This window comes from Aedes albopictus, chromosome 3, assembly GCF_035046485.1.
Source record: "Aedes albopictus strain Foshan chromosome 3, AalbF5, whole genome shotgun sequence".
NCBI classification, from domain to species: domain Eukaryota; kingdom Metazoa; phylum Arthropoda; class Insecta; order Diptera; family Culicidae; genus Aedes; species Aedes albopictus.
This window is the reverse complement of record NC_085138.1, coordinates 380,864,052-380,889,051: the sequence shown is the minus strand read 5'-3', so window position 1 is coordinate 380,889,051 and position 25,000 is coordinate 380,864,052. Positions and strand designations below refer to the sequence as shown.

General features: G+C 39.5%; 4 protein-coding genes across 6 annotated transcripts; 3 read left to right on the top strand and 1 right to left on the bottom strand.

Moving 5' to 3' along the window:
- Nucleotides 1–5,545: 5,545 nt before the first annotated feature.
- Nucleotides 5,546–6,499, top strand: LOC109399117 (phosphomannomutase). The gene has a single exon (XM_019671565.3). The coding sequence runs from the start codon at nt 5,550–5,552 to the stop codon at nt 6,444–6,446; it is 897 nt and encodes a 298-aa protein (XP_019527110.3). The 5' UTR covers nt 5,546–5,549; the 3' UTR covers nt 6,447–6,499.
- A 377-nt stretch (nt 6,500–6,876) lies between these two features.
- Nucleotides 6,877–8,076, bottom strand: LOC109399132 (methylglutaconyl-CoA hydratase, mitochondrial). Its single transcript, XM_019671571.3, has 2 exons — nt 7,844–8,076; nt 6,877–7,771 (listed from the first exon to the last, which is right to left on the bottom strand). Exons 1-2 carry the CDS (start codon nt 7,976–7,978, stop codon nt 6,983–6,985), a joined length of 924 nt encoding a protein of 307 aa, XP_019527116.3. The 5' UTR covers nt 7,979–8,076; the 3' UTR covers nt 6,877–6,982.
- A 6,722-nt stretch (nt 8,077–14,798) lies between these two features.
- Nucleotides 14,799–19,478, top strand: LOC109399080 (GDNF-inducible zinc finger protein 1). 2 transcript variants are annotated; one of them, XM_029875275.2, is made up of 3 exons: nt 14,799–14,948; nt 15,017–15,167; nt 18,161–19,478. In XM_029875275.2, exons 2-3 carry the CDS (start codon nt 15,048–15,050, stop codon nt 19,286–19,288), a joined length of 1,248 nt encoding a protein of 415 aa, XP_029731135.2. In that variant the 5' UTR covers nt 14,799–14,948; nt 15,017–15,047; the 3' UTR covers nt 19,289–19,478. The 2 variants fall into 2 exon arrangements, with proteins under 2 accessions (XP_029731135.2, XP_029731136.2); XM_029875276.2 differs by having other exon boundaries at nt 14,860–14,948; nt 15,029–15,167.
- A 2,423-nt stretch (nt 19,479–21,901) lies between these two features.
- Nucleotides 21,902–23,889, top strand: LOC134283961 (transcription factor ovo-like homolog lin-48). Of its 2 annotated transcripts, none has more exons than XM_062855808.1 (3): nt 21,902–22,552; nt 22,620–22,768; nt 23,151–23,889. In XM_062855808.1, exons 2-3 carry the CDS (start codon nt 22,649–22,651, stop codon nt 23,772–23,774), a joined length of 744 nt encoding a protein of 247 aa, XP_062711792.1. In that variant the 5' UTR covers nt 21,902–22,552; nt 22,620–22,648; the 3' UTR covers nt 23,775–23,889. The 2 variants fall into 2 exon arrangements, with proteins under 2 accessions (XP_062711792.1, XP_062711791.1); XM_062855807.1 differs by having other exon boundaries at nt 22,616–22,768.
- The last annotated feature ends 1,111 nt before the right edge of the window (nt 23,890–25,000 follow it).

The window sequence follows — 25,000 nt, the reverse complement described above, 5'->3', positions numbered from 1 at the left end:
TGGTGTTAGTGCTGAGGTAGTGATTGATGGGGAAGTGTTTGAAGTTGTTGAAGAATTTGTTTATCTTGGAACACTTGTGACATCTGACAATGACGTTTCCCGTGAAGTGAAAAGGCGTATTGCAGCTGCGAATAGGGCCTTTTACGGATTGCGTAGCCAGCTTAGGTCCCGTAACTTGCAAACGCAAACAAAATTCGCTCTGTATAAGACGCTGATTTTTCCGGCTGCCCTCTACGGTCACGAAGCGTGGACGTTTTTTTTCTCTGTTCGGGTGAGCCACTGCGACCAGTATTTAGATCTTTTGTGGCATTACCCGTATCCTTAGTATTTAGTGCATATCATAGAGATTTAAATCCCAGTGAAAGAGCGCCCCTAATCAAACACAATCTATTTGAATTCTGAGAAAAACAAAACGGTGGTACTGGTATTTATCCATGCATCGGAACTCTAGCCCCATTCATGTCATGCTTCTAGTTTAGTCCCAGGACAACAAAGAAAAACTCGGGACTTTAGGCTAGTTGCAAAACTCTGTCAAATTAGAGAATGTGTTCTGCAATAAGAATGCACGTGAGTCCTTCAATTACCAGAACATAACAGTCCTTGATAGGATAGTACGCAGTTAGATACGTAAAGCATGTTTGTTTTCCTAACATCAAGTGTAGTCTCGGGTGGGCAAAGTCCGATTCTTTAACTATCCGCAAGGCAGAATAAATGCAATTTTAGAAACTATCACCAGTAACAAGGACTTTGTACCATGAATCCTTATTACCAAAACACATTACCCCAACTTGACAAACCGGATGTCACTAGGGTTCGGTTTGGTAGATCTTGAACCGTAACGCAACAAATAAAGGCGATCTACCTACGTTACGGGCTCCGTTAAAGATCGAGCATATTTTAAACCCCCTCAACCATTTATCCATCAGCACGGGTCGCCTGACACCTTGGATTGGGGTTCCCTGTTTAGTGGACTTTTACCCCCAGAACAGGTGGTCCGTAGTGTTATTCTTAGCCAATTAAGACAACCGCTACCGACACTACACAGCTATCTAGGCTGATCGGGAAAAGAAGTTAATATTGATGATCAACTTCATACGGACCCGAACAGCCGAAAAGCGTGGACGTTAAAGGAGGTAGACCGAAAAGCTTTTGGACACATTCCAGCGTAACGGGACACCGCGAGGAACTAACTTTCGTGAACAAATGGCGTCTGAAATCAATTATAATGTTCATGATCATATGGTTTAACAGGTTTTATAACAAGCTTATTAGATGTACTTGCTGATGCAATACTTGTTCTATGGGGTTTTGGTTCCAATTTACTTTATATAACATGTTACATTTCGTAACGGGACACCATCGCAGAAATCTTCTTTTTAAAATTTTCAATCTGAAATGCGTATATTAGCTCTGTTATGAAGTTTTGAATAATAGAGTCTTCTAGACATTTCTTCTTTGGATTGATGTGAACAAGATTGCCGAAGTGAGTTTTACTGAGAAATGTATAGTTTTGGAAATATTCTTGATTTAGTTTTGGGAGCGCAGCGTTACGCTCGCGTGAAAACAGTGTTTTGCAAATGGTGTCCCGTTACGGCTAAAGACATCTATTTGTAGATTGAATGCTTTGCTAGATAGAATGATGGTGTCTTCGGCAATATTTTTCAGACAGATAGTAGCAGTCCGGCAGGACACCAATAATCCTTCAAAACCACTCTGGTCCTATGGTGGCCATCGGAATGGGCCCTGGGGAACCTGTTTCGAGTTTTATTTGACATTCACGTATCCGACCCTCTACAACTCATTTTCAAAATTTCGCCAATTTTCATCCGATATTTTTAAGCCACCCTCAATTGATCATAAATTGGAGCTAGTTTATTATACTCAAGTGGCCATGTAATATCCGGAACCATTCCGGAGATATTCCGGATTGTGCAGGGGTCAGGGGGCTGTCAAAATGTCTAAAAGTGTTTTTTTCGTATGTTGTTGTGTTTCAACTATCGATTTTCAACGAAATTTTTGTTGCGAATAGTAAAACACAACTGCTATAACCAGATTTGAATCAGTTGGTCTATCCGGATTCCCGTGACAGGTTCCGCGGGGCCTCATTGGGGACACTTCTGGCTTTCAACCTAAACATGCCGTGCGACATATCAATCTTCATGATTTCGAATGACTGAGTCAGAAACGATAGACCACAGACAAACAGACGTAACACTGGTGAAATTTCTATCGACCATGCTTTTAACGATCATTTTATATCTTCATACTTGTCGCTTTCACAACCAAAGGCGGGCACATCGTTTTTATTTGCGTTTGACGTTTAACACTAGCGCCTTCTGTTGACGATATTGCACAACGCAGTGTTTCGCAAGGTGTTTCGTGAAACATTTTCACCAGGTGATGTTTGAACTGGGCGATAATTTTCACGAAAATTGTTCTAGGTGTTACGTCTGTTTGTCTGTGGATAGGCTGAAGTATGTATCAACTAAATGGCCACCTCGGAACATTTAGCACAAATTCCACGGGAGTGTCATCGGGAACATTTCTGATTTGTAACCAAAACATGCCGAGCGAAAAAATGGGATAGAAAAAATTGACTTAAGTATGTATCAACTGATATGGCCGCTTCGTAACATCTGGAGCAGGTTCCGCGGGGGCCTCTCAAACACAACACACACGAAATAATCACTTTTAGCCATTTGGCAAAACAGATCCCTTCCCCACCCCCTGACCCCAGTACAACCCGGAATATCTCCGGAATGGTTTCGGATACTACATGGCCATTTGAGTGTAATAAATAAGCACCAATTTATGATCGATCGAGGACGACTTCAAAAAAAAATCGAATGAAAATTGACGAAATGCCAGCATTTTGAAAATGAGTTATCGGGGGTCGGGTACGTGAAGTTTAATTGTATCTCCAAAACTATGGTTGTGCGACGTATCTATCTTCTCGGGTTTTCCATATTCTACATTATAATGATCCGAAGAAGATTCAGTGATATCTATAGTACATTCTTCCAACACAGTCTTTTCAAGCATATGTCGCATGTTGCTTTAATCCTTTATTGGAAGGCTCATGCGCCTTGGGAATAAAGGAGCCAATTTTCGTTGAAATAAATTTTACATTTTAAAGGAGATTTTTCTTTTATTCTATGTTAGTTTTGGGGAACCGTTGAACTTGCCGTTTGGTCGAGGTTAGAGAGAACAAAGTTTTTTTTTTGAGGGGATGGGATTGTGGGGGCTTTTTGTTGATATTTAGCTAACGACAGCCAGTAACGATACAAACAAACGGATTTCGAGAAGAAAAAAAAGTTGTCAACCAAAACGACAAGAGGGAGGTCGCTAGACTTTCAATCAACGGTTACTAATTTATGTTATCACAAAAAGTAATGCTACGCCATTTTCGTGATGCATTTTACACATTTTTTCAATAAGAACATAAGCTTCAAAATATGTTTGTCGTCATAAAAGTAAATCACCGTATAATGAATGGGGTAAAGAAGGAATGCCAACCATCACTTCGGAATCTTCAAATTTTGAACGCTGTGTGATTCTATAAACCTTTTTATACATCATGGTGGTAATTCATAGGACATATTATAAAGTTTATAGCTTTTAAAGAGTATGCTGTCATCACAAAACTTAATAAAACATCACTTTTTATACTGATCCACCAGAATACCTGCCCTTTGTTTACGTAGTTTACGTGGAGAGCTGAGAAGTGGGCTTTGTTCCAGTAGGGGCGTTACACCAAGAAGGATAACGAAAATATATACACCCTATAATATCATTTCATCATGGTTACAGATTTTTGGTTAAATATTTGACCAAACCAAACTTATTTATCCACTTATGAATGTCTTTAAAATTTTCGTAACGGGACACCATATCTACGCACCCATTGTAACGCCTAAGATAACGCGTCGATCAAGGTAACCCATATGTTGGAAGAAAGGTCTCCACGAGTACTAAGAGAATCCTGAAAATCATTTTTCTAGAGCTTGTAATAAATTCGCTATTACAACAAATATACTATTTTCGTAACGGGACACCATTAAATTGCGGCTATTGCAAAAAGTGCTTAAAACATATCAAAACCCATTTTTATGAAAAGTGTCCTTTGGGTGTATAAAATATAAGTTATTATACTACATTGATAAAAAATAGGTATAATGTTTTCGAACTTCACCGTGCCAACAGGCATATTTGAAAATTATCAATGAAAGATTTCATTTTTCTTACATAAAATGCTATTACTTCACCTAGCTATTTCAATACGTAACTAGTCAAATTTTAAGTAAAACAAATGGTTTTCCTTAGATTGAATCTACCCTTTTTCATATGCTGGAAAGCTTGGGGCGAAACAATCACTTTGATATTTCACACCCTTGGCGTAGAGGTGCGTGGAATGTGTCTTTGGAGTTTTTGAGCGCAAAGTGCTGCGGACAATTCTCGGTGGGAAACAAGAAAATGGAGTGTGGCGCAGACGCATGAATCACGAGTTGTACCAAGTGTACGAAGAGGCGAATATTGTGAAACGTATAAAATACGGCAGACTTCAGTGGGCTGGACACGTAGTGCGAATGTCGGAAGAAAGAATAGCGAAAACAATATTCAGCAGAGAACCCGGTAGAGGTAGGCGACTTCGTGGGCGGCCGCGAACTCGCTGGCTGTACGCGGTTGAAGAAGATCTACGATCCCTACACGTTCGGGGAAACTGGAGGAACATCGCCCAAGACCGACGAAGATGGTGCTCTACTATACGCTCGGCATTGGAGTAAAGTTACTTTGTAGCCAACAAGGTATCAGCAAGTTGAAAAATAATTGCTGATACTCAGTAATTAGTATTGCTGAATGCAATCAGCACGCCAAAAATCAGCAAAGTTTGCTGATTACCAGCAAAAATGTGATAATTGTTGGAAAACGATGCAACAGAGTGAAATTACGTTTGAAATTGGACACGTCGTCAGAAATTACGCGCCTGGATACTGCAGACTACATCTCAAATCGGACTACCTATCACACTTTTTTTGGTACGCCAAAAAAGTGTGATAAAAGTGCACATTCGCCTCGGATCGTCTCGACGTCTTAGGTGCACTTATTCCTCCATTTACAAGGAATAAGTGCACCGAAGACCTCAATTCGATCCGAATTATCCCTGCGCTGTAATCACACTTTGAAGGTGTGTGGCATGATTGAATTTGATTCAGCTCTGAATTCGACCTCTGGCCCATGGATTAAACACTAGTGGCATCCAGCAGCCATTAGTCACGTACGCATAACGATGAAATCGAAAGATTTCTTACTGAGCTATGACTAATGTTTGTAGGTCCCTCGTCCTCATTCTATCCCAGCAAAGCTTTTTTTCCTCCCAACATCAATACAACAAAGCAAACTGTCAGAATCGTACACGTAACCAAAGACCACGAATGTATCCGTCAGTTGTAGGTAAACTGTATCGATTGACAGATTCTTGGTAGCACATTCGACTGATTTAACGTCGCTACCCTCGCGAAAGCTCGTTTGTTTACCCGGCTTACGAGTGTATGATGAAGCGCTCAGTAGTACATACACGTATGAACCTTATCAGATTACGAAGCGGATATAAAATTCGCTTCGTTGCCACTGCGTTCTGCGCTACGACCAGTAAGGCCGTCCATACAAGCAATACGTGTCGGAGAAAGATGGATCTGAAGCGGGACGAGATTCTACTGCTGTTCGACGTCGACGGAACGCTGACCAGACCGCGCGTCAAGATCGACGATGACTTCAAGGAGTTTTTGTACAAGAAGGTTCAACCGAGGGCCACCATCGGACTGGTGGGAGGATCCGATCTGGAGAAGATGTTCGAACAGCTGAGCGGACGGGAGATTATGGAAAAGTTCGACTACGTCTATCCGGAGAATGGATTGATTCAATACGAGAAAGGAGTGGAAGTTGGGCGGGTGTCAGTGGCGCAGCATTTGGGAGAAGATGTTCTGAAAAGGTTCATCAATTTCGTGTTGAAATACTTCTCGGAATTGGACATTCCGATTAAGAGGGGAACTTTTGTCGAGTTTAGGACCGGGATGTTAAACGTAAGTCCTATTGGGCGGAACTGTTCGGCGAAGGAGCGACAAGAGTTTTTCGAATATGACAACAAATACCAAATAAGACAACAAATGATCAATGTTCTCAAGAAGGAGTTCAGTGATATCGATTTGACGTACAGTATCGGCGGTCAAATCAGTTTCGACGTGTTTCCAAACGGATGGGACAAGACGTACTGCTTGCGGCATGCAACGAAGGGTACCAACTTCAAAGAGATTCACTTTTTCGGAGATAAAACCGATCCCGGCGGTAATGATCATGAAATTTTTGCTGATCCTAGAACGATTGGACACAAGGTAACATCGCCTGAGGATACCAAACGACAACTGATGGAACTGCTTAAAATCGAATAGTACTGCCAACTGTAAGATACTAATTTTAGTGAAAATAAAAAGCTTTATTTTAACAGGGCGTTGAGTTGATTCTGAAAATTGAATTCCCTGACTTTGCAGTTAGTTTAAAAAAAAAAAGTCTGTGGGTATAAATATGTGGTCGTTGACCAAACTAACCTTGATGACCTTTTCGGAGTCTCTTGTAATATTCACCGAGGTTGTTGACAGCAGTCTTTCAAAGTGTTATTTTTACGAAAAAGTGCAAGTTGCAATCAGAAGAAAAACTTTGAATTAAACAAAAATCTTTCTAGACATTGCCAAACATCTTGTTATAAAACACTTTAAAGATTTGACAAAAGATCTCGGAAAAAAATGGCCACGAATAATCCCCGGTATCTTCCATTCCCTGATTTTCCAGATAGCAAACACCCCGAAAATATTGAAACAACAATTTTTTAGCTTTCAGCCGGTTTCTGTTTAATAGAAAAATAAATGCACTTTCGTATCACATAGCCGTTACGTTAACAAACCTGGTTAAAAACAAAACAAATTACGTCTTATTCTCCAACAAATTTTGGTTTGCGCTTCTCCGCAAACGCCTTCAACCCTTCCAGTCGATCCTTGGTGGGAATGATCTGCGCGTAGCAAGCCTCCTCAATGGCACATCCAGTGGCCAGATCAACCTGAAGTCCCTTATCGATCGCTTTTTTGGCCATCCTCACTCCAACCGGCCCGTTTGGAACAATCTCCATGGCCAACTCCAGGGCTTTCTGGAATGCAGCATCCCCATCTTCGTTCGGCGTCACAGCATAGTTAGCAATCCCCAACGACTTGGCCTCCTCCCCGGAGATCTGGCGAGCTGTGAAGATCAACTCCTTGGCAATCGCCGGATTCAAGATTCTCGGAAGACGTTGAGTTCCACCGGCTCCGGGAATTATTCCCAGCTTGGTTTCAACCAGTCCCAACTTGACATTGCTGGTCACAACCCGCATATCGCAAGCCAGTGCCATCTCCAATCCTCCTCCCAGGGCTGGGCCATCGATGGCCGCAATAACCGGAGCGGGCAGCTGTTCGATATTGGTCATCATCAGACGCAACTTGGTTACGAACCGTCCCACGTCCTGTTGGGTCATGGTGGCCCGTTCCTTCAAATCGGCACCAGCACAGAAAATTCCCGGTACCAAACTGCGCAGAATGACCACTCGGACATTCTTATCGTGAGCAAGCACTTCGATGGATTCTAGCAGGTGATCTACCAGCGAGCGGCTGAAAGAGTTTCGAGCTTTCGCACGATTTAGTCCAAGGACGGCGATGCCCTGCTTGTCGTCCTCGGTGAGATAGGTGAGCTAGGGGAGTGAGTGGATGTGAAGTTGAGTAGCGTGGACTAGGCTGGCTTATGGCTAAGCTTAGAGCTATACCTGTAGTTCTTGGCGTGCGTTGATATCTGTTGTGGAGAAGCTGCGCCTGGTGGTGGACAGTGGCCGGATGCAGTTCGCCGCGAAAGCGGACGTTTGAGGTAGAATCGGCAGGGTTTTGGCGAATTTTAACAACATTTCGAGCAAATTTTGACTACGACGGAGTTACTTAACGCGTGAATATTGTCAAACAGTGGGGGTGAACTTACATAAGTTGAGATTGGTAGCGGCAGGCAAATAATCGGCGCATAATAAATCAGAAATTTGCCATTAAAACAAAAACAAAATTGTCCGTTTAGAATTAGGGGTAGAAGCGAAGTTGAACAACAAAAGCTTCTCTATCATTTTGGTAAAAGTTCCAAGTTTAACCCTCTAATACTCAAATTTTTGATTTTAATCTAAATGTCATTTTTCGTAATCTAAAATCGATTTAAACATGTTTTTGAGGGCAATTATTTATGATTCGCAATTTTGTGAAATTTGGTTTTTGATTTTTCTAATAGGGTCTTGTACTATTTGGGAAGGTGTACCTATTTTGGGAAATTGCCGTTATTACTAAGCCAATTCCATACCAATTGATTTGAATTTTTGTATAGGGTTAGATACTGTACGTATCTCAACGTGTGTCAAAAATTAGGTTACTAGCATTAAAATTGACTTAGTTATAGCGGCAAGTGCCCAAAATAGGTACACCTGTCCAAATGGTACAAGACCCTATTTATTTTTGAACTTTTCTACACTTTTATATATGGGATACCGATTTTTTAACATAAAACATTTTGAGAATTTATGATTATTATGAAAATATTTTTATTTTTATTTTTTTTCATGGGAAATTTTACAAAAATGCTCAAACTAAAGGGTGAACACGATGCAATTGCCACCAGTGTACGCAGAATATGGCATTGCAAGCGAAAAATAGGCAACAAAGAAGGCACGGCAACAACGCTTTGTTTTTTCGTTAGCAGATAATGACAAAATCGCTTCCGAGTTTGTTCACAACAAAAACGGTAGGAATATTTGTCTTGTTCTATTCACATCATGATTTTCGCATTGTTTAACAACTGAAACTCGACTCTGAGGTTTGCAAGAGTCTTATTTCGTCCAAATGCTTATGAATTCGATGATGTGGGTTGAAAATTTCAGCAGAAAAACCGGAATATCGGCAAACGCACGGCAAGCGATGTTTGTTTTATTGTTCTCATCGCCTGACATGCGTTTGTTGCGGAGCGGCTTTGTTACCGACATGCACCGCTTAGGACAAATCGTTTGTTTTTCGGTGTGATCCGTTTTTCGTACCCTGATTGCCACACATAAAATATTGTATAACTTTTGATTGCGCTCGCCAAAATAGCTATTTTTTTTACCATGAATAGTATATTATGTGTAGCTAATACCATGAAATGTTCATTAAAATCGGTTGAGTATTGGCGGAGATATCGTTGAAACAAGGAAATTGCCACTTGAGAATCTTGTGCAAACAAACATTTTGGAAAATATCACTTTTTTGCCGTTTCAACGCTGGCGTCAAAAATACTGAACCGATTTCAATGAAAATTTTTATGTACGTAAAGTATGTATGTAGAAGTAGTTTGTCAAAATTTCATCCAATTTGATCATACCGTTAAAAAGTTATAGCCATATATGTCGCACTATGTCACAATAAGCAGATGTGGTTTTTGGTATAGTGAAATTCAAACTGCTCTTACTTTGAAAGTACTCAACAAAAATGGCTGAAATTTTCACTGTAAACAGTTTCACACAACAATTTTACACTGTCAAAGTTTTATAAAAATCGGGACAGTGTTACCAGTTCTACAGTCAAAATAGTGCACGCGGAACTAAAAATTTTCTTTTGGCGGAATTTCTTCGGCAAATTCTTTGGAAATACTTTTAGGAATTTTCATTGGAGTTGATCCAACACTTCAGTTTTATTTTTTTGGAAACTATTTCGGCAATTCCTTTGGAATTTCGTTCGATAACTCTTTTGGAAATTTCTCAGCAGTAATATTGGAAATTTATTAAAGTTATTATATTTGCAAATACCTACAACATAACTGTGGGGTTTGTGATCGTACTGTTAGTGACGCCAGCCTTTTAGAAGTATTGTAGGCCATGGGTTGTGGGTTCGACTCCCATTCCAGTCGAAAAAAAACTTTCGTCAAACGAAAAATCCTTAATTGGGCTACTGGATGTCTTACAGTATTACATGTTTTTTCTAGTGTAAGTTTTATTCAGTCTGTGATCTCTGACTGAAGACGGTGTGCAAATTTTTCAGGCAACTCCTACGGGATTTTTTTCATCAATTTCTTTGGAAGTTTCACCTGCAATCCCTTTTGAAATTTAGCTGACAATAACTTTTGTAATTGTTCCAATAGATCCTTGCTAAATTTAAATTCTTAAAATTTCTTCAGAATTTCTCTGGAAAACCCTTACAGAATTCCGATAGTTATTAATTTGGATATCCAATTAGATAGTCTCTTACGAATTGAACAAATACAATTGTATGACCGGAGAAAAAATCTCAAAGAAATTACCTGAAAAATTTCCAAAAATCAAGGTGTTTGCCAAAGAAGTTCTCAAAAAATTTGCCGTAATATTTCAAAAAGCAATTTTCAAATAAGTTTGAAAGACGAAATAGCTGAAGGCACTTTAAAAGAATACACAAGGACTTTTCAAAGGAATTGTTACCAAAATTACACAAGGGAATCCTTTCAGTCTTCTGGGTAACTTTGCCGAAGACAGCATTCACCTAGGTGATTCAGACCGATAAGACTAAACTAAAAGCGTCCAAAAGCACTAGTGTCACGTAGTGAGTAATTGTCGAACTAAACTATTCTCTATGTGAAAGCCATTAATCTAATGAGCAACTTTGCTGAATACAGTATCCTTCCAAGATGTTCAGAACGCGAGATAAACGACGTTAAGACTAAACTGGGAGCTCATAAGAACACTAGCGCCACGTAGTGATTAATTCTCGAATAAAATTGTTTTCTATGCGAAAGCTCTTAGTCTTCTGAGTAACTTTGCCGAAGACCTTCTAAGTGGTCCAGAGCGCGACATATACGACGTTTAGACTAAACAGGAAGTTCATCAGAAGGCTAGCGCCACGCAGTGAGTGATTGTCGAACTAAATAGTTTTCTTTGCGAAAGCTCTCAGTCTTCTGAGTTACTTTGCCGAAGACAATATCCTTATAAATGGTCCAGAACGCGAGATATACGACGTTCAGACTGAACTGGAAGCTAGTAAGAACACTAGCGCCACACAGTGAGTGATTCTCGAACTAAATTGTTTTCTTTGCGAAAGCTCTTAGTCTTCTGAGCAACTTTGCCGGAGACTGTATCCTTCTAAGTGATCCAGGACGTTCAGACTGAACTGAAAGTTCCTAATAACACTAGCGCCTAGTAGTTCTCGAACTAAACTGTTTTTTATGCTAAAGCTATTAGACTTCTGAGCAACTTTGCTGAAGTATCCTTCTAAGTGGTTCAGAACGCGAGATATTCCACAACAACTGTCAAAATGTAGTGCTATCCCACATGTCCGACATGGTGCCCTGTGTAGCAGATTCCCAGTGGCCAATGTTCCCGGAACCACTGTTTCAACATATCAACACATTCTTGACGAAATTATTTATCAAATAAGACATTGGTCATTGGTGGAAAAATCATCATCCTATAAGAGTTTGAATTTCTGGGTCATAATGACCCCAATGCATTATTCCTAACTTTATTTTTAATGCCCGAAGAAGGTTAAAGAAATCCCAGGAAGATTTTCTGACAGAAATTCAGATTGAAAAAATCCCTGGGGCCATTTCTTCAACAAACCTCGAAGAAAGTATTGCAATAAACCCTTAGAAGATTATTTGAGAGAATGCTCAAAAGAATTTCCGAAGGATTTTTCGAGAAAAAAAAATCCAGAAAATTCCCGAAATTCCTCTGAAGGGTTTTCTAAAGAAATCCCTGGAAGATTTTCTGCACAAAAACTCATACACAACTCCTTGTAAAACTTCAGGAATTTCTGGAGAAACTGGAAGTTGTTGTAGGAATTTCTGGTGAAATCCGTGGAAGAGTTTCCACAAAACCCCCAGTACAAATTTCTCAATGAATTAGTGAAACATTTCCTAAAAAAACTCTGGAATAGTTTCTGAAGGCATCGCTGAAAGTTGACTGGAGAAATTTATGAATAAATGTCTAAAGAAATTTCAGAAGGAATCTCTGAACAAATTTTAGGAATTTCAAGAGGAGGAATTTCTGCTCAAATTCATGGTTATTTTTTATGAAATAAATGGAGGATTTTCAGAAGAAAATCATGCAAGATGCTTTGATAGAATTCTTTGTGAAACTTGCAGAATAATATGAATTTCTAAACAAATCCTTGAAGAAAATTTCCGAATGAACCCAAGGAGGATTTTTTAAATAATCGGTGAGAGATTTTTGTCCAAATATCTACTCGGAAAAATTTCCGTAAGATTTTTTTTAAAGATTTTTTAGAAGAATTTCTGAAGAAATTGTCAGTAGATTTTCGAAAGAAATTTCCAATGAATTTCACAAACGAATCTCTAGAGAAATTTTTGAATTTTCCTACAGGAATTTCTGAAACCCTGGGCAAACAGGGTTAAACAGTCTCTTAAATAATTTGTAAAGGCAAATTTTTGAAGCAATTCTAGAGTAAATCCTCGGAGACATTTTCAAGGAAATCCCTGAATGAATTTCTGAACTTTTTGATTTTTCTTGGGACATTTATGCACATTACGTTATTGTGTATGTCCATTTCTCAAAATATTTGCTTTTGAAACCATTTACATATTTTTGGAGACAAAAGATTTCGATCATAGCAAGATAGCGAGATAGTGGTTAATTCGTTATTTATCAAGAATTATTAATATATGCCAAAAACTCCGGGCCTTTTACCAAAAAGTCAATTTTCATGCACGAATTAGTAGCGTCGAGAGCACTTGTTGGAATCAAGACAGACATTCAATTAAAAATTGGCATTTCCTTGGTCCACAAGTGTCGCAACTATTTCGCATCTAGTGTGTTGTGTTGCTGACAACAACGGGAAGGATACGCACTATAGATAGTAGAGTAAACATAGATCCGCGGACACCGCTGACTAAAATGTTTCAAGCGTGTTAGTAGTAATTTTCAAGAGTGCGACGGTTGAATATGACGTCATGCGCTCCATTGATGTTGTCCAAATCGTGACGTCATGCTCGTTTGGATACAGATTTTGACAGTTCGTTTGGATACAACGGATTCATCAACACGGATCTATGTTTACTCTACTATCTATAATAGGGGCTGTTCATAAACCACGTAGACCAAAATTTGGCCATCTCAGACCCCCCCCCCTCCCCCCTCGTAGACTTTTGTCCATACAAAAATTTTGAAATTTGTATGGAGCGTAGACTTTGGCCAGACCCCCCCCCCCCCTCCCCCCAAAAAGTCTACGTGGTTTATGAACGGTCCCATACGCACTACTACACGCGAGTTGGGACGCGTCGCGACTTGATTTGCGACGTCCGGTTTGGTGGCGGCCCGACAATATGTTATCTTAAATGCGATGAACAACAAATAAATGCGTGTATTTTTAATGTTTTCTCAGTTTTTTTCTTGTGAAATGCGTTTTCAAATTTAAACGGAAAAAGTTCCTATTCATTCTTTTATGAGAAATAACTACTTTCTTATGCATCGTTTATATTTCAGTTCAATCGTAACTTAAGGACAGACTTGTTAGAATCCCAAAATGGCCGCCACAATGGCCGACTTGGGCACCTACTCACGATTTTGAAAGCACAAATCTGTTTGTAAGCAAAACCAGCACCCCAGAGCTTCATATTTTAAGCTTAATACAAGTGAGCAAGAACAGAATAATAGAATGCACTGTTGTTTGAAGCTTGCTTCGTGAGATTTGTGCATCTGAAGTTCTGATGCACTGTTGAAGCGGGATTTCAAGAAGTTTGTCCTTAAAAGCTTGAATATCGTTGTTATTGTTGTGTGATTCGCGCAGTGTGCACTAGTATAATGACACCAGTAGTAATGCAGATAGGTGATGGTGGTTCAATTTGTTAATTTTTGTTAGCCTGACTTACTGATTCTTGTCGATTAGTCTGAAACATCTTGAAATCCTCGGTTGTTCATTTTTAAGTCTATTATAGCATTTAATATATATCCACACGCTAGATTGATAATACCCATTAATGGGTATTTTAGTACCCATTTCGAACTAAAGTGGCTTAACCCATTTAATGGGTATTTGCCGTTTACCCATTAATGGGTATTCGCTCCAAACTTCATAAAATGGGTATTTTTCACTCTTGTTGTTTGCACAAAAAATGGGTAAAAATGCCCCATTATTTCGAGAACGATTTTGCAGTTTGAGGTTATGTTTATTATGGGTTTTATTCAAATGATATCAAAAAGAAATGATGAAAAAACAATGGTTTTCTGTTAAACTATAGTATATATTTCCGTCTATTGAAGCGTAGAACATCATATTTAGTTTTCCGCACCATTTTTCTAAACTGCTCCAGGAAATCCTAATCGTTCGCAAATATCCACAACATCTCTCGAGGAACTGCAATTAGAAACGTATTTTGATGGGAACAACTTACAAAAATATTCACTGACATTACTTACGGGTTGATACACGGGTTGAATATTAATTATTCAAAATGTTTCCTTCTCCTTCCTGTACATAATCACCACTTTTATCAAATTCTTCAACCGACGATACCACAAAACCGCAAAGTTGAGAAATGGCAAACTTGATTTTTTTTCTAATTGATATGCGTATTATTTACCCATTATAATGTTAAGAGAGGAAACTTCATAATGGGGCTAAAGTACCCATTATTTGTTTTCATAAAAACACCCATCTTTTGACAGCTCCATATTGAATCAAAAAATGGGTACAAGAACCCCATTAAATGGGTATTTTCAAACTAGCGTGCAGTGGTTAAAGACATCCAATCCAATTGGTCTTTTGATAATCAAGTTCGTTTCATTTATAATGCTGTCATTGAATGCCGTCGAGTATATGCAAAGACAGAAACGTTGAGCAAAACAAACAGATGTAAACAAACTTGTTCATCTTTCGAACGAACATGTAAGTTATATTGAAAGCAAACTAGGTATATCTTAAAATAGGTAATCTTTCATATTTTTTCAACTAAGTTTCTGTGACAGGTAAACAAGACATACCCGGATGGAAAACACTTGCGGCTTTTGCGCTCACCAAGACCAGAGTGTCGTCGCGCTTCAAGAAGATTACTCCACCGGAAATCCATCCATCGTAAATATAGCGGCAAGGCACCTTTGGTTTACGGTAAGTCCTTATAAATAAATGTTCAGTACCGTAATCCGGAGAAACATTGATCAATGTGTGCTGCGGTCTGTCACTGACGGTTCTTCGAAAATTTAGGTCTTCGACGGTTCAAGTTCGAAAATTTAGGTAACCAATATTGTATGAATATTTTAAATGTGCTTAGGTAAATAGGCTTTTGATTATTTTGATTTTGTTGATTTGTGGTAATGTTGATTACCAAAATGATAAATGTTTCTTTATACGTTTTGTTACTTTTGCTTGCTTAACTCGGGGTCGAATACGCTGCCTAAATTTGGATACGTTATATGATGCTTATACCTAGACAGAATAAAAGAGAGTCACTGAGTTGGTAGCGATTTCGTTCATATAAAAATGATGAGGCTATAGATAGCCGTTCAGGTGCACTCGTTGAAGTTTATGGATCGTTAAGACGAGTTAAAATACTCATCTGTGTTCCTAGCATTCCATGTACCAAGGCTCCAATCGTATAGCTCCTATTTTGTTACCGGATCGGTAACCGAAAATATTGTTTGTTTTGTCCTTATTTCTTAAATTTTCATGTAAATTGAGTAGTTTAGTTCAGTTCTTAGATGGATCGTCTCTCGTAAAAGCGTGAGGTAGGAACTTATGAGGATCTTTGCTATGTTGGATGCTCGTTGTCCACTCAGCATTTTGCAATTCGTTGAATAAACCATGTCTTTTTGTAACCAGATTCCGAATCACCAATAGAGTTCAGAAGCTGTGAAAAATGTTTATTCAAACATTTCAATAGGATGGTTAAGCCGACCAAAGTTACCACGCTGATCAATGATACTCCGTTTTACGGTAGGGTACGGTCACCGGTTTTGGCCAGTCTAAGGGAAACCGTTTGTCAAAAAAAAAAAATACCGATAAACCTATGAAAACCAGTGTTGGGAATACTCACTTGTAAGAGTGATGCTCACTAGCTTCTATCTCAGCCCAGAAGCATGCTATCAAAAAATAATGTTTGAAGGGCTTTTAGATTGTAGTTTAGTCTAAAAGTTTGCCGAATAAAGTAAAGGTCGCAAACGCATACCAAAGTTGAGTACGAGGTGAGTAAAATTCGTGTAATTTATTCTCACCTTGTGCTCACAGCTCTCTCACAATTTTGGTATGCGTCTGCGACCTTTACTTTATACGGCAAACTTTTAGACTAAACTACAATCTAAAAGCCCTTCAAACATCATTTTTTGATAGCGTGCTTCTGGACTGAGATAGAAGCGATTGAGTATAACTTTTCGCAAGTGAGTATTCCTAACACTAATGAAAACTAGCAGTATGTCAATTGAAAGACTTCAATCTATATTTTGTATAAAAAATTAAGAAATCAAGCTAATAGGGTATGTGTTCCATTAGTAATTTTACGCTCCCATATTTATTCTATTCGAAAACAAGCGATTACGGCACCGATTGATTCCGATCTTTTTGTTTTCATGGGTGCTCCCTTCTAACAAAAAATGCAAAAATAAGAAACAAAACACCTTTGTATTTCGTAGGATGAAAATGGGAGCTACATTGCTTAATAAGGGAACCAATACCCTACTTGATTTTTGTATTAAAATTAGCACTGGCCAAAATAGAAGCAAATATTATTTTTATTCCATGTCGGGTATTTTCATCACTGCGACCATTATTTTGATCTATTGTGGTAAAACACATAGTAACTAACTGTTAGTTTTTTCACATTCCTAATTTTGATTTTTATTTTGGCCAATCGCATTTAATTCTTATGAGAGTAGCCAAATTAGAAACACCTGGCCAGAATAGATATATGAGTGCTGATTTTTTAGGGAAAGTTCCCAATAAACAGAGATAGCTCAATTACCGGTTTTTAAGCTAAGGTTTGCTTAAGATTCGTTTGTTAAACTTTTATGCAGCTAAAATGTTTGTTGGGTTATTTTGTCTATCATTTTTTTATCAAAATGTATGGTTTTACCAGCTTTTTCTTCTTCTTCTTCTTTCTGGCTCTACGTTCCCACAGGAACTTGGCAGGCGCCTCTCTTCAACTTAGTGTTCTTTGAGCGCTTCCACAGTTGTTATCCCGGGAGTGAGTGGTCGCGTGATGTCGCTGAGAGTGGCCGAAGACGCGACTGCTCCAGGGTTAAGGGCTTTCCTTGCCTGCCATTGCACAAAATGTGCACATTGTGATACACTATGCCCATAGGGAGTCGAGAAAATTTCCCCGACCGGAACGGGAATCGAACCCGCCGTCTCTGGATTGGCGGTCATAGCCTTAACCAACTGGAGACCCCAAAGTTTATCAGCTGTAATCGTAACATAATATCAAAATCTACTAGCCAAAAGTAAATTTATGCCGATTCAGATCGCAACATGCTGTATAACGCCCTATGGCCAAAACACCCGACTGGCCAAAACTAATGCTTCTACCGAAGACCACATTATCAAGAAGACTTGCAGCACTGCTGAAAAACGGGAGTCAGTGCAAGCAGTGCCACCCCGTATGAAGGTGGCACTATTCATGATAGTGCGTGTAAATTTTCATACCCGCACCAACACACTCTTACACTTTTACACGAAGGTACCACCTTAGCTCACTAGGCGGCGGTGCCGTGAGTGACGCTTGCCGTTAGTATGGGGAAAAAACAGAGTTGCATGTCTTCTTGATAAAGTAGTCTTCGCTTCTACCATACTTTACCACAGACAGAAAATGCACAGACAAACAAACGTAACACTTGCGAAATTTCCATTTCACGGTTTTAACGATCATTTTTAATTTTCGTAGTTGTGGCTTTCACAACCAGAGGCGCGCGCATCGTTTTTCTGTGCGTTTGACGTTTCACACTAGCGCCTTCTGTTGACGGTATTGCACAACACAGTGATTTGTGCAACTTTTCCACCAGGTGATGGTAGTGTGAACTGGGCGATGGATTTGAATGAAAATCGTTCAAGGTGTTACGTCTGTTTGTCTGTGGAAAATGATTCAACTACAATTCTAAACATTAATATTTCAGAACGAAGAACTAAAATCATTCTATATCTGCGATGCCTGTCGGAACAAGCTCCTAGAATTTCATCACTTTTACTGCCAAATAAGACAGCTCTACTCTGGACAACCGATAGTAAACGAAAACAAGTTGGAATCCGTTCCAACAAACGCTGACCAAATTGAACTTAAATCACTTACTATACAACCAGAGTCAGTGGAAGTAGATGAAGAAATTCTATCCGATGTTAATGACGACGAAAATGACCACGAAGAACCCGCCGATGCAACACGAAACGAAAATTCAAATGAAAAGCTTTCCGAAGATCAGCCAAGTGAGGAAGACCCGCGCCTAGCAATCACCGATGAAGATATTCGCATCTACTGCCAAATGAAATGTCACATCTGCTCGGAAGAGTTCGATTACTACGAAGATCTGAAGGCTCATTGCACCCGAGAGCACGACTCGAAGTGCTACGTGTATTGCTGTAACACTCGTCTAGATAGATTAGATAGGGTTAAGGATCACATACTTTTTCATCTTAAGCCGGACATTTTTCGCTGCGAAAAGTGCGACAAAAACCTCACTACAAAAGGTAACCTTAGTCGACACTTGAAGAGTGCTGGTCACCTGTTCGCGGAAGATCAGGTTTTCGGATGTGGCTTTTGCACAAAAAAATGTCCCAGCCAGGAAATGTTGAACGATCATATGCAATCTCACCAGAAGAAAACCACCATTCACAAGTGCGACTTGTGCCCGAAAGAATTCACTACGTTTGCCAGGCTTGCCTGTCACATGGGAATGGTTCACAAATCAACTGATTTACCGCAAAGCTGTAAGGTTTGCCATAAGAAGTTCGATAGCCGAGAAACTCTCAACGCCCATCGTGCTTCCAGCCGGTGTTTCGATCCCCAACTAGATGACCCCACACCGGAACCGAGTGGACGAAAGTGTACGATTTGCGACGAAGTATTTCACCGAAAAGCGAAATACAGGGAACACATCGCACTCCATGCTGGACAACTTTTGTACGCATGCGATTTCTGCGGTAAGCCATTTAGAACCTCAAGCACCATGCAGTGGCATCGGAGGCATAAGCACCCGAAAGAGTGGAAAAAGCTAAAGTTGAAGCCTCGGTATGAGACAGCAAGCTAATTTTTCCGCTGATAGAAAAGCAACTTTTCACACAGGTTGTAAAAGTTTTCACACAAATTTCAATCAATAAACTGAGAAGTAGAATACGATGATTATAAGAAAAAAAAAACAACATAGGGAACTTTGGTTAACATAACCAGATTTTGAAGAAGAAAAAAGCCTGAAATAAATGTGAAATTTCAACTATTTACCATGTTTTATTTATCCATGTACGACCGTACAATTCGTAATTTCTACTGCGCGAGGAAAGGAATGTTAGTGCGGCTATAAGAAACCAGACAACCCCTGCATCTCTGCAGTTGTCACCGAGAGACATTTTTGTTAATGAGAAAGGCGGGAAAGTCACATTAATAACCAAGGCTAAAAGTTGAAGCAACTGTTTCGAAAAATGAAAATCAGTTTTCTCGTTGTAAATCATAACATTGCTTGTTGATGTATTCACTTAATTCCATTCTACTTCAAAACTTCAAAATCTGTGCTGCTGCTGTACGCCAGTGAAACTTGGTATGGACTGCAGGTCTTCATCAATAATTCGTACTTTTGGCCTCACAATTATATCTCCAACGTGGAGCTCCATCGACGATGTTATCGAAAGCCGATAGCGACAGAAAGTCGGAGTGAAAGTGGAGGTGGGTCGGCCACACTCTACCCGGGTAGAGGAAAAGAGCTCAACAATAGCATATTTTGATGTTGAGATCAAAATGTGATGTTGGTTTGATTGATATAAGAGATAAAAGATCTGAAAATAATACCTAAAATTTACTCCTGGAACATCATCATCAGATCATAATTAGATCTTGTAAGATCTAACCAACCAATAGCAGCAAGCTATTCGTTTGATCTTGAAATATCAAATTTTTATGCTGTTCAGATGTTCCAGGAACATTTATCAGATATTATTTTCAGACCTTTTATCTCTTATATCAATCAAACCAATATCACGTTTTGATCGTCAGTATTTCACCTCTACCCGGGATACGCAGGGGCGAAAACGAAATCTGCAAACAAGCGTTTGACTGGAACCCAGCAGGACATCGCAGCAGAGGCAGACCCAGAGGCTCATGGCGGCGCAGCCTGAACGACGAAATCAAGCAAGCCGACATAAATTTGACCTGGCCACAGGTCAAGGCGATGGCAGTCAATCGCCCAGGATAGAGATCTTTCAGTTCGGCCATAGACTAATTTCAAGACCTCGATGTAGCAAAGAAAATGATCAAATTTGTGTGTCCAGTCCGGTGCCCAATAATATTCATAACCGTGTATCTTTTTCCGTGTAAATTGCCTTTTGTGTAAATTATATTTAGCGTGTTACACTGATCTGACAGCTCTGACAGTAAGGGACTAAACATAAATTACGTGAAGTGGGTATATAAGAGAGCACCTTTTTCTGAGCCACTATGAATTTTACAGATTTTTAAAGCTTTATTTTGGTAGGTACCTAAAAGCAATTTCAAAGAGATTTTTTGAAATCACCTTTTGACAGCTGGGCAACAGTTTGACAGCTGCGCCCAGTACAAAAAGCGACGAGGGGTGATTCGACAAATAGCTCCCATACAAACTTCAAATTGATTTTTAAATAGGTTCCCGGGCACCAAAAATTATGAAAATTTGGATTTCGGCTTAGTTTGACATGCAGTTTCATAATATTATATTGAATTATCTCAACACCGTTAAAGAAGCCCATTTCAGTGACGAATTGTTCAACGATAAGTGTTGCAATTTATACAAGACACATCAGTGAATGCTGGTGAGCATTTAGTTGTTTTTGACCCTATGTACTAACAGCTATAGAAAAAAAAACGCCGGTTGCAAATGCAAAAATATTCGTTACTCCATGAACATTTATATTTTTGATAGAAATGAAATACATGTTAAATGTACAACTCATGCTAAAAATATCATTTTTTTGCAACTCGATATTACATAAATAAATATCTATTTTCATACTGAAGCGAACGAGAACAACCCAACATAAACATCGATCCTATCAACTCAAAATTGACTTGACGCACACAACCTCGAAGTGGGGTAAAATAAAATCACTTCTGAATGCTTTCGTCCCTCCGTGTATGCAGGGTGACAGCAAATCGACGTTAACGTCGGTTTTGACGTTTCTTCTGTTTGTTTTTTTCATCAGACTTATTATACATGGCAAGCAATCAGCTGCAATCACAGAGCACTAATTCCATGGCACACACAAATGTGTAACATTCGCATAAATGTTTTGGACTTCACGTTAGCTCCATTTGTTTTTTTTTCTATCTTAAAATGGTGCGTCAACAACAAAATGAACAGCCAAACTAAAATAGAATGATTTTCGGAATGGGTCTGTGATGGAATACATTCAGCTTGTTTTCGAATTATGCTCATACCGTCTACCCCCGTTGGTTTGAACGACACCTCATGCAAACCAACGGGGTTCATTTTTTAATTTGAACTTTTAGTAACCCTGTGGGCATCGAAAAACCCTTTTTGCTGTTTTGTTTTGATTCTGTGTTCCGTTTCACCCCATTCCATGAGCAGAATGACGTTTGAACCATTTTTAGTTTGAACGATGTGCAGATTAGAGGTCAAATTAAAAAGTGTTCAGATTAGATGAGGTCAAACCAACGGGGGTAGACGGTATGCACATTCTGCCTGTTAAAATTTGTCAGACAACTTGCAGAAAATAATAATACAGAAGTCGAACAAAAATCCGACAGAAAATGTGCGGAGAATCATTCGATAACGTTTTTTAGGAATGATGGATTGAGCACACGATTGAATGAGGAATCATACTCGAGTCGTAAGGATTTTCGTTCTGTGTATTGAATGATTTTCAGTATAAGGCACATGTAGAAACGATTTCAGATGGTTTTGTGATGATAATCAATCACAACAAGCTCTAACTCAAATACATTCGTAATTTGTGCCGATTCTAATTTTATTACAGGATGATTTTCATTCAAGAGAGCGCAGTAAACACATTTTGCTACAAAATCAATAAAATCATTCAAAATTCGGATTCTGCGTATTTGTTACGACAAATCATTCTTTGTACGGCGGAAGATTTCGTTCAGTGAAGTTAACTTTACACGCCGAAATTATTGCAAACTTCATGCTCTTGTGGACGCATTAAGTGCTGTGGAATTGGGCCGATTTTGCGTATAGGTTTCAAACATATCTGTGTTAAGAATTTTAGACGTGCACTGAACAATATTTTTGTTTGGAGAAAAGAATTTTTCAGCAGCAGCCTAGAGGAAAGTTCGGTTTCAAAATCAAAAAGTAAATTATCTTTAAAACACAATTTATAGTAGAACTCAGAAGCTTTCATGCCTTTTTCCGTAGATAGTTTTTCGTGGTGGGACAACAAGATAAAGGATGGAAAACACTTGCAATTTTTGCGCTAGCCAAGATGCAAGCGTCGTGAAACTCGACGAAGATTATTCCACGGAAAAGTTATCCACTATACGCATAGCAACAAGGCACTTGTGGTTTACGGTAAGTCCCCAGAATGTTCAGTACAACGGAGGAATATTGGTCAATTTGTGTGGCCTTTCCCTTAACTCAAAAGTTCAGCTTCACCGATCATATCTCAAACATCTGAGGATCAACGAAGTACCGCCGCCGTTAGAAAGGTTGTTGCTTTTGGGCCTCTCAACAACTTTGCTGGAAGACGGAGTCTTTAATTTAATGAAAAATGTTCGTTTGGACATTTCATGAACCGTTCAAACCCGCGTTGCTGTAAAAGTACATGTGAGGATTTATACCCAAAATTGCGCGCGCCGGAAGATTGAGATGGTCCAGTCGATCAATGTTACCCCGTTTTACGATACTTTGTACTGCTGATATAAAATCGATCACTCAATAACCAATATTTCAGCACGACGAGCTAAAATCATTCTACATTTGCGATCCCTGTCGGAACAAGCTTCTGGAGTTTCATCACTTTTACAACCAAGTTAGAAAACTCTACTCTGCAGAATCAGCAGTAGACAAAGGCAAATTGGAATCCGTTTCAATAGCCACCACCACCACCGTCGAAGAGATTGAACTCAAACCTGCTGCGGTAGAACCAGAACCAGTTGAAGACCATGTAGAACATATTTCCGGTGATGACGACCAACAATCAATGGATACGTCAGAAAGCGGTAATCATCCGAAAGAAAAGCTTCCCAAAGATCCACCAAGCAAGACAGAATATCTCCCAACAATCACCGATGAAGACATTCGCATCTTCTGCCAAATGGCATGTCACATCTGCTCGGAAGAATTCGATTACTTCGTAGATCTCAAGCATCACTGCACCCAAGAACACAGCTCGAAGTGCTACGTGTACTGCTGTAACAATCGTTTTGACGATATGTTCAGACTTAAAGAGCACATTCTTGTTCATCTTAAGCCGGACACTTTTCGCTGCGAAAGATGTGACAAAAACTTCACTTCAAAGCGTAGCCTACTCCGACACTTGAGATGCACCGCTCATCTTAACACCGAAGACTTGTGACGTGTGCAGCGAAAAGTATCCCGGGCAGCAAATGCTAGACGATCACATGCAGTCTCACCAGAATGAAACCACCATTCACAAGTTCACCCTGGAATTGTTCACAATACTAACGAGAAGAATCCTTCAACGCCCATCGAGGTTCCAACTTGTCGATTCGCAACTAGTTGAGGCTGTGACAGCGGGACGGATAAATGTACGGTAGTGTATGATTTGCGACAAAACATTCCAAACGAAGATGGCATACAGGGAACACATGGCGCTCCATGCCGAAGACCTTGCGTTCTCGTGTGATTTCTGCGACAAATCATTCAAGAATGCGGCCTCGATGTATTTGCATCGAAAGCGAAAGCACCCCAAAGAGTATAAAAGGCTGAAGATGACACAGAGGCCCGAGTGATTCTTTACTGGAAATTGTCTTATTTGTGAATAAATGTATAAACCATATTATCCTGAAATTTGCCACAGTTTGATGCCTCTAATGATCCGAAATACCAATACTTTTCAAGGTTTGACTTTTGTTAATTTCACTTCCTAGTTATTAATAAAGATATTTCGCTGCCAATGAGCATTTAAGCCTTTGCTGATCGTGTGGCAGGCACCAAGATACTCTATGATCGAGGAAGTCAAGGAAACTCCCATTACGAAAAGCTCCTGGATCGACCGGGAATCGAATCCGTTACCCTCAGCATGCTCTTGCTAAATAGTCGCGCGTCTACCGCATCGGCTATAGGGGCCCTACCTCTAGCTAGTGGCCCTTATGAACGATTAGCGAAACACTGGCATTAGGCGATTTTGTTTTCGCGTTGATGAGTTTATTCGCAATTTGTTCTGAAACCTATGGAACAGCGTCCGTTCCGTTAAGCTTTGTTTTTTTTAACACTTTTCCCATGGAATCCACGGGAAATTTGGTGAATTAATTCCTGGAGGAGTTGCTGAAAAAAATTCAAACCTTTTTGTTAGAAATTCATGGGAGGTTTTCTAGAGAAATCCTTGGAGAAATTTCTGGGGGAATTGCAGGAACAATCCTTCAACAACTCTCAGAAAGAATCCATGAATTCTTAAAGGAATTCTGAACTTCTTATTTTGTGAAAGAATCGCTGGTGAATTTTTTGGACGACCGCGAAAGATTTTCGAAAGAGTCCCAAGTGGGGTTTCTTAAGGAATCCATGGAGAAGTTTCCACGGAAGTTCTCTAGAGGATTACTTGAAGACATTTAAGAAAGAATC

Excerpts from the sequence above, each read along its gene's own strand:
- LOC109399117 (XM_019671565.3), top strand. The coding sequence starts at position 5,550 with ATGATGAAGCGCTCAGTAGTACATACACGTATGAACCTTATCAGATTA.
- LOC109399132 (XM_019671571.3), bottom strand. The coding sequence starts at position 7,978 with ATGTTGTTAAAATTCGCCAAAACCCTGCCGATTCTACCTCAAACGTCC. Across the intron at positions 7,772-7,843 it reads ACGCACGCCAAGAACTACAG|CTCACCTATCTCACCGAGGA; the intron begins GTATAGCTCTAA and ends TCACTCCCCTAG.
- LOC109399080 (XM_029875275.2), top strand. The coding sequence starts at position 15,048 with ATGGAAAACACTTGCGGCTTTTGCGCTCACCAAGACCAGAGTGTCGTC. Across the intron at positions 15,168-18,160 it reads CAAGGCACCTTTGGTTTACG|AACGAAGAACTAAAATCATT; the intron begins GTAAGTCCTTAT and ends TTAATATTTCAG.
- LOC134283961 (XM_062855808.1), top strand. The coding sequence starts at position 22,649 with ATGGAAAACACTTGCAATTTTTGCGCTAGCCAAGATGCAAGCGTCGTG. Across the intron at positions 22,769-23,150 it reads CAAGGCACTTGTGGTTTACG|CACGACGAGCTAAAATCATT; the intron begins GTAAGTCCCCAG and ends CCAATATTTCAG.